General features: G+C 32.0%; 1 protein-coding gene across 1 annotated transcript; it reads right to left on the bottom strand.

The window, feature by feature from the left end:
• Positions 1–8,011: 8,011 nt before the first annotated feature.
• LOC139501921 (single Ig IL-1-related receptor-like) lies at positions 8,012–8,485 on the bottom strand. The gene has a single exon (XM_071291223.1). The coding sequence runs from the start codon at positions 8,483–8,485 to the stop codon at positions 8,012–8,014; it is 474 nt and encodes a 157-aa protein (XP_071147324.1).
• Between the last annotated feature and the right edge of the window lie 582 nt (positions 8,486–9,067).

Raw genomic sequence — 9,067 nt, 5'->3', positions numbered from 1 at the left:
ATCTAAAGTACTTCTACAGTGATTATGAACATAATATTTTACATAACTCTTCTTTTAGCGCATTTAAAAGTACACCGTTGGAATATTTAAGTATAGTGGGCAGATTACGGGCGATAGAAATACATGCTTTTTCACCTTTAAAAGTTCTTTCTAGTCTCATTATTCCAAGTCAAGATTATCTAATATTATCAAAAACATTACCAGCCTTGCGAGTGTTTGAGAATCGGAAAATGGATGAATTGGATTTGAACAATAATTTTAGACATTACGGGGAATATGTTATAACAACAGAACTACTTGCATATATAGGTAATATTTGCGTAAAGAAAATATCTTTAACTGGAAATGGTATAAGGCTGATAGATGCAACAGCCTTTCAGAAGATGAAGTACAAACATTGTCTTGAGAATTTCAATCTAAATAATAATAACTTCGATTATCATTAAGCTTGGCTGATCGTATATTTCAATTTGTTTACAAATCTCAGAAGAGTAGACTTTTCATCTATAAATGGAAGATTCACTAAGAATATACCAATACAAAAGAGATATAATAAACAATGTAACCTTGGCCATCAGGACAAAAGTTGAGTTCCCATACACATATGCAACACAGAAGATATCGTTATACGATTTCCGTCTTCGCTTGAATTCATCAACGCATCTGTTATTCTCAGCCATACCAGTTCAATAAATAGCATCACATTTAAGGGTATCAAAACCCTAAACATGTTTGATTTAACACTTAAATATTCTAACATGATGTGACAACGTAGCATGCAATAGTAAAGTTGATGTGAATTTAAACGATAACGGTTTTCTTTCATTTCAAATACTACTTCCTTATACCTAAATCTATTTCGTATAAAATTACCTATTTTAACAGGTAAAATAATTCGAACAAATCGAAATAAAGGTTAGGATGAGTGACACAAATTAAATGCATAAATAAATAAAATTTCTTGTATTTAAAAATGTAACTGCTGTGGGTTCTTATTAGATTCAACCAAACATACTTTACATTACCACCCAAATATCATTTGGATTATTTAAAAAAAAACAATATTTTTAAATAGCCATTACTGTTTTTATACTTATATTTAAAAAGATATTGTATTGTTCTGTTTAAAGGGATGGCAATGTAAATATTTGGCTCTGAGCGTTCCTGAATAAAGGTAAATCAAGAAAAGTGCTTCGGAAGCATTAAACGTGTTGTTTTCATTTTTTCTTTTTGTAAAAAGTAAACCATAAAAGGCCGACCCGATTTTCTATATTTTTACTGTAATTTATAATATGTTTATGTAGAATTTTTTTTTAAATCAGTTTGCTTTATATTTATACAAGATTGAGTAATTGTAGTTTAAGGAGTATACATCAATGCGACAATTTTCAATAAGAAATGAAACACATATTTTGTTTGTTTTTTCTGATATAATGACTATCTGTTTAGTGGCATTTTAAGATTTTTTTAATGTTCCGAAATTAAGCTACCCTTTACATCAACAGATGACATTACATTAACACATATTGTATATGTAGGACTCTAAAGTGCGATGGTACTATAAAGTGCGATGGCCACGCTAAAGTGCAATGGTCTACGCTAAAGTACGATGTTGTCTCACGCTTAAGTACGATGGTAAATCACGCTAAAGTGCGATGGACCAATAGGGTAAGGTTCGAGGGCTTTGAAAAAAGTTAATGAACATGCAATTCCTTTTTTAAAATCTGGTATTATAAGGTATACCATATGTGATAGGCATAATAATGTAACAGTAGTCTTAAGTGAATGATACATAAAGAGTTAAAGACCAACAAAGTTATTATTGCTAAAAAGGTAATTTAGGTGTTACAAATTACGATAGTTCTTGTAAATGAAAAACAATTCAGGCGTGTTAAATATTGTGATAACTGGGGTAGCTTGCCGTTCACACGTTGTAGTCTATCACTCATGGTACAGACACCTTCCCTTACTACCGTCCTTATAAATCACAAATACAAAATTCGTTTATTGTCCGAAAATATAACATTTATTTGATGCATATTTTAAATAAATTATTAGAGAAAGGCGATTTTCGCTGAGCCTCATTCTCTCTTTTTATTGTAGCAACTTCGCATCCATGTTATATTTACATTAGTTTAAGCCGACAATTGATAATTTACGCATGAATACATGTAGCTTTATTTGTTTTGACGACGTTACTTTTCAATAAAATTGACAATATTCTAACGGGGGCCTCAAAGAAAACTGCAGAATTAACAATAATTCAAATGTATCCGTTTGTTTCCAATAAAACCAAGATACAAGATATTAATGTGAAGACTACTTGTATCTTTGGAGCCTAAAGTAAAACGGTCGACTGCAGGATCCAAGCTCTTCTTCCAACTACCAAAATAAATCCCCTTTGTTTCAGCCATCGAAGCACGGTTATGTTTAATGTAATTTAGTTATTGACATCTGGTTTAAAAGTTCTTAATGAGTTATTTGTGATTTGTTTTCCGGTGTGTTCATTTTTAGTTTGTATGAACACTGATAACGTCATAATCCAACTAAGTTTCATACACCTATACGTTTGCAGATCATTGGACTTTAGCGTATGGAAGAATCGCACTATAGCGTATACCATCGCACTTTAGCGTGACCATTGTACTTTAGCGTCCCCATTGCACTTTTAAAGAGTCCTACATAAATATGAATACATTTGTGAAATACTTGATGTAGTTTTGTTGTCCTACTGTTTTAACGTTATTGGTTATTAGTGAAGACAATTTTCTCACTTTAATTGATGTCACGTGTGTAGCAGGGTCGTTGGGTTAGTACTGCTGCACAGTTCTTTGTTTTTGGTAATTAATCGGGTTTCTATGCCATTGTGTAGTATGTTTTCGACTTATTAGGCTATATATTTTTGTCTTGGTGTCTTTCGCCTCTCTTGTTAGTTTAAGTTCAAAATATCTCGAGCTCCATTTTTAAAGTAACTATCGTACTGAAAAATGGGAGTTTCAAAATTATCAAAAGATTCGTTGAATACACAAGCAATGTTGTTTGTTCCTTGGTTAAGGCATAATTGATTTGGATATCACTTGACATATATAGTAACTCAAAATCAAATCATAACTTGGAGTTGAGATCTCCACATCGTTTATAATATATTTCTATTTCCCTTATTTATAACACACGATAGAAGATCTCTATTTTTTACATTCATTGTCGTATATCGACCTTTTTTGCTAAATTGGTTTAAATGTTCCTGTCATGAATCTGATATTTAGTAGTTGTCGTTTGTTGATGTGGTTCATAAGTGTTTCTCGTTTCTTGTATTTTTGAGAGATTATACAGTTGTTTTTTTCGTCTAAATGGTTTTACTTTATCTAGTATTTTTTTTTATTTTTTTAGCATGCGGTTTGGTGTGAGCCAAACCTCCATGTTGAAGACCTTATTTTGACCTCGAACGGTTAACTTTAAAACTAATGTTTACAAAACGTTTGTGTTTTTGAAATACTAAGACTTTTTGACCTCAGCAATATATATTACATTGTACCTAAGAAGTATTTTATTTGTTTTAGATTAGAGCGTCACAGATGAGGGTTTTTTTTTGTAGCCGAAAAGCGCGTCTGGCGTGAAGACAAAATTTAATCCTGGTATCTATGATAAGTTTATACTTATAAATTACCTTGATGGAGAGTTGTCTCATTGACACTTGTACTCATACCACGTCTTCTTATACCTATTTACGTGGGGAAAACAGTTTTTTGGTTTCATGTATCCGGGTCAATACAAATGAATGGTCAATGACACTGTCTCGAAGGATACGTTTCGTTTAAACCTCCTTTCGCCAAAATAAGACATGCTGGTCATTTACTTAATAACATTTGTTTCGACAAATAAATTGATCAGGGACTTTCCGTTTTGAATTTTCTGTGGAAATCAGTATTTTACTGAAAGTTTACTTTTTTAACAATGTTCTACACAGATAGAGAGCTTGAAATTATTAATATCAAATCGAAACTAATGACAAATGAATACATTGACAATCAATATATATTAAAGAATCTGCTCTTCTATTTTCGTTCTACAACAGGTAAATTATAAAGGAAAATTATACCATGCAAACAGATAGCTATGCAACTCCGAATGAATTTTGTTTGCTCTTTTATCACCTCTTTTATTACTAAAAAAATATATGTTTAATCAATTTGATTTTATCTGGTAAGTACATCATTATTTCGGTAGTTCAATTGAATTGACAGACCTCATATTCAATTCAGTAGCAACAGACTCCTTGTAGCAGAATTGTACGCTTCATCGGGGATACATTATACAGACTGTTAAAATACTTCTGGTGAGGAGTCCTTGTCGCCCAATCATTCTAAATATAGGCAACAGTAGTATATCGCTGTTTTAATCTCATAAATCGATAGAAAAAAAAACAAATCCGGGTTACAAACTAAAAATCAGGGAAACGCATTAAATATAGGAGGAGAACAACGACACAACAATAAAATGTAACACACACAGAAACGTAATTCACAAATAAAGTGTAGGCCTGTGTTGTGTATCAAAAAACGTTCTTCTGTTACCAGCTGTAGACCTTCATGAGAATCCTGATATTGTAAAACATAATATATTGACTTGATAATGAAAAATACTAACTAATAGAATAAACATGCTCGATGGAAGGGGAAAACCTAATTGATTCTATCCCTCCAAAGTTTGTCTGGTATTATTCGTATAAGATCTATAAACATTATTTTAGCAGATCAACAACACTTTTCACCAGTCCAGTAGTCGGCACTTCGGTGTTGACATGAATATCAATTGTGTGGTCGTTTTAATAAATTTCCTGTTTACAGAACTTTGAAATTTTCGAAAAACTAAGGATTTTCTTAACCAGGAAAAGATAACCTTAACCTTTATTGTATTGTTTTGTCTTATAAAAAGAAGTTACATTTAATCTAAGACGAATGTTTTTATTTTTCTTCATATTATTGTCTATGAACTAGCTGTCAGTAAAAAATAAAATCACAAAAATACTGAACTCCGAGGAAATTTCAAAACGGAAAATCAGTAATCAAATGGCAAAATCAAATGATAAAATGGACAACCAATGTCATATTCCGGACTTGGTACAGGCATTATCAAATGTAGAAAATGTTGGATTCTGTGAGATTGTGAGTTTTGTGAGATCTGTACCGAGTATTAGTTCATTCCATTCCCATTTTTTTATTGACTTGGTCTTTGCTAAGGATTATGCGTGAAATTCTACTTACTTAAATTACGGAACTTAGTATATGAAGGTATTAAGAAGTTTTACTGGCAATCATACTATTTTTTTTTTGGTTAAAATAAGAATGTAACTTCCACTTTTATCATGTTCGGCATGTATATGGTACTAAGGCCATTTCGTGGTAATAAACTTGTTTAGAGGAAAAGAGGAGCTCTTATAACGGAAGGATTTCCGTTATGTGTATTAAAATGGTGTCATTCATTTCAACCTATACTTCAAATTGTTCGTACTTTTTACCTGATATATATTAAGGTAATGTTCAACGAGAAAGATATCGATCTGAATATTGATATAAGGAAGTGGTATTTAAATGGGAAGAAAACAAAGAACATTGCTTTACTTAACATAATTTCCTGACCTTGTATTGTCTTTTTAAAATGTAAAACTATTGAATCTTTAAATAAAAATATATGTTTTGTACCATACACATAATAAGCATACAATCAAGCATGTCTGTTTGACAAAATGATGTGACATGGGTTTTTTTTCATAATTACAATTATTTGTATATTTTTATAAATTTCCTGTTACAAAACTTAAAATTTTTCGAAAAACTAAGAATTTCTTATCCCAGGAATTATTACCTTGGCCGTATTTGGCACACCTTTTTTGGAATTTTAATGCTCTTCAGCTTTGTACTTGTTTGGCTTTATAACTATTTTGATCTGAACGTCACTGATAAGTCTTATGAAGACGAATCGCGCGTCTGGCGTATTAAATTATAATCCTGGTACCTGTGATAACTATTGTAACTAGTTATTTAGAAATTGTATAAATGAAAGTAAAACTTTAAAAATGAGTTGCGTCCGAAGCATTTTCTTGAAGTTACCTGCATCATGGATGCCAAATTCCAATAAGAAAAACATTAGATAGGAGCAATGAATATGTCTTTGCATAAATAGTCGGTTTATTCAAGATTCCAAAATTATTACTTTTGTGTTAATCATCAGAAATCATGTGTGATGTCACCTAATAAAATATTGAAATGCACGTATATTGACCAAAAGACGTCATGTCAAGCATATTTTTTAGTTTAATTATATATAAGCGATTACCCGACAATGATATTATACATTTGACATGTAATCAGTTCGTAAAATTCATTTCTATACTATTAAACGAGAAGACCTCATTTTGTGTGTCGCTTCTCTTCCTTCCACGATAAATTAATCATCATGCCTCTGTGTACTATAGATAGCATACATAGTCGTATTTGTCATCCATTTTTATGATTATTCAGATTGAGTTATTTTTGGAGAAAAACGACAAAAAAGGAGTCCGAATATTGATTCCGTCACCAGACTGACTTTTAGTCATAGATAGACTTCCGGTTTGAAACATACACAAGTACAACCAATCGTATGATAAATAACAAAAATGAAAAATAAATAAGCCAATCCGAGCGTTCTCCATATCATGGTGTTTAGATAGCAAGAACCACAACTATTATACCTCCTTAGAGAGGACAATTATTTTTTTTGCGTTTATCTACATGTAAACTACGATTATACTACTTTAATATATAGAGACTCTCTGTATTCTGTCTACTGTTTTCTTTGAAATGTTTACTATTTAAGGGGTCATACCAGTTGCATATATATTAAAAAAGTAAAACATGTGGAACAAGTACACGGATTCCACATCGGCACTGTATTTACTAAGTTTCGAGTTGATTGGACTTTAACTTCATCAAAAACTACCACTACCAAAATGTTAAACCTGAAGCGGGACAGATGGACGGACGAACTAACAAATGGATGCACAGACTAGAAAATATCATGCCCATAAATGGGGCATACAAATTAATTGTTGAAAGTGAAAGTAGTGATTTGGCAAAAATGAAAGTAGGGTAGCTATATTAGAGGGAGGCAAAACCTTTTTCGGGACGTCGGAATCGGGTGTTTTCAAGCCCGGGTTTTGGAGATTGATCCTTACAGGATCCGGGAATATATTTTTCGATTTGGGGATTTCGGCATATGAATTTCCTTAAATTCTGCATCTCGGAATTTTATGTTTTTAAGCCCGGGATTCCGGGGAAAGGACCAGAGGACTACCCCTCAAATTAGTCTAAGTCGGTCGTAGTCATTTATACAAGATTCATATCCTACCATTGGCATTTTAATAAGGCTCTCAAAAGAAAAATAATAATGATGGGTTGTCTTAGAATCATATTTTATTAGACTAATAGTGGTATATATAAGCAGTTACATTTATTTCATGTTTGAAGCGGTGCAAATTTTAATTTAATTAGACTTTTACCAAAAGATGCATTGTAGCAAAGGAGAAGAATAATTGTGGTCTGAGGCCAGAAACACGGGAGTAATTGAATTTAACAGAAAGGAAACAAATATCGAAAAAGGGAGAGGATTTTTTAGACCTTTTATGAAATTCTCCATACATAATTTCTTTTACAAAAAATCATTCTACAACAGTTTACAAGCTGTATATGCCAGCGATTTCGCGGGTGTGTTCTAGTTGTATTATTTTTTTGTTATTGTAAAGTTGTTGTTTATTCCTGCAAGCACATCAGGTCTGATTTTAATATCAAAGGTTTCTTTTGTTCCTTTGATGAATATAATTGTCATCATATTTTAAGTACCACCGTGCAGGTTTTTAATGTTTAATTTATTTGCATATGCTTTACACTGACAAATCATGAGTGCAATGAACATAAAATGAAAATTGTCGAATAGTATCAATTGAAAAAAGCCATAACGACACTGTCCTTCATTAACGTTTCATTGCTTGATCTAAACATTTCCAGAAAATGTTATTTTCATTTAATGTGTCTGTTTTACGAATGTGGTCATTGGCATCCAGTGCCATCATTTGAAGTACACATTGCGGAATATCTGTTTTGGTTATATTTTCTAGGTTTATAACAATTATTCTTGCTTGTAATCCCAGAAAATGTTCAATTCCAACAGTAGCTTCATAGTAAGCCCAATCGTTGTTTACAAACTCTTTTGAAATCACTAAGATTATCTTTTTGCATTTTGGAATCGAATTGTTTAAAGCAAAAAGTCTGTGTTCTCCAGCGAGGACATCGCCTCTATCTAACAAAAGAAGTTTATAGTTCCGTCTCTCTTCGAGAAATATGCGCAAAGGTCCATATACCCATTCATAGTCCCCATCGCAATAAGCTACATATGCATCATATTCAAGTTTTTCTTCTTTTGACTTCATGAAAAGTGGATTGGCCATTCCGATAAATAAACAAAAGTATTGTAGGTGCAATTTGTAACGATATCCAACTAGAATGAATAAAAGAAGCACACCGAACAATGTTACTGAAAAAATAACCCATACTTTCGTTATACATCTTATTCTAAAAATTCGCAAGTGATTGTAGACAGCATTTGTTGTTGTAATATTTCCATCGTTTCCGACACACGAATAACTACCATTGCTGTCAAGTTTCACTTTAGTAGTAAATAACCATTCTACAAAATCTAATGAAGCACAAGTACAAACAAGAGGGTTGCCATCTAATAAGACTGTCATTGTTCTATTAGATTTTCTGAATAGCACTTCAATGGCGTTAATTTCTTTAGTTATCAAGTAGGCTATCTTGTTATTTCTGATGTTAAGGAAACTTAGACAGTTGAAGTCGTCTAAATTTAAGGGAACACTTGTGAATAAATTTCCTTCAAGTATCAAAGATTGCACACTGTCTAATTGACTTTTAAATGTTGAAGTTCTGAATTGGTCTTCAAATGCATTTCTCGAAAAGTCTACATATTGCAAACGTTTGAGTCCATGGAGGAATTTACTGTGGTGATCATC

This window comes from Mytilus edulis, chromosome 13 (assembly GCF_963676685.1).
Source record: "Mytilus edulis chromosome 13, xbMytEdul2.2, whole genome shotgun sequence".
Taxonomy (NCBI): domain Eukaryota; kingdom Metazoa; phylum Mollusca; class Bivalvia; order Mytilida; family Mytilidae; genus Mytilus; species Mytilus edulis.
This window is presented reverse-complemented; position numbering and strand designations above follow the sequence as displayed.

Bases quoted from the DNA above. Each gene is read 5' to 3' on its own strand.
- LOC139501921 (XM_071291223.1), bottom strand. From the start codon at position 8,485: ATGGCCAATCCACTTTTCATGAAGTCAAAAGAAGAAAAACTTGAATAT.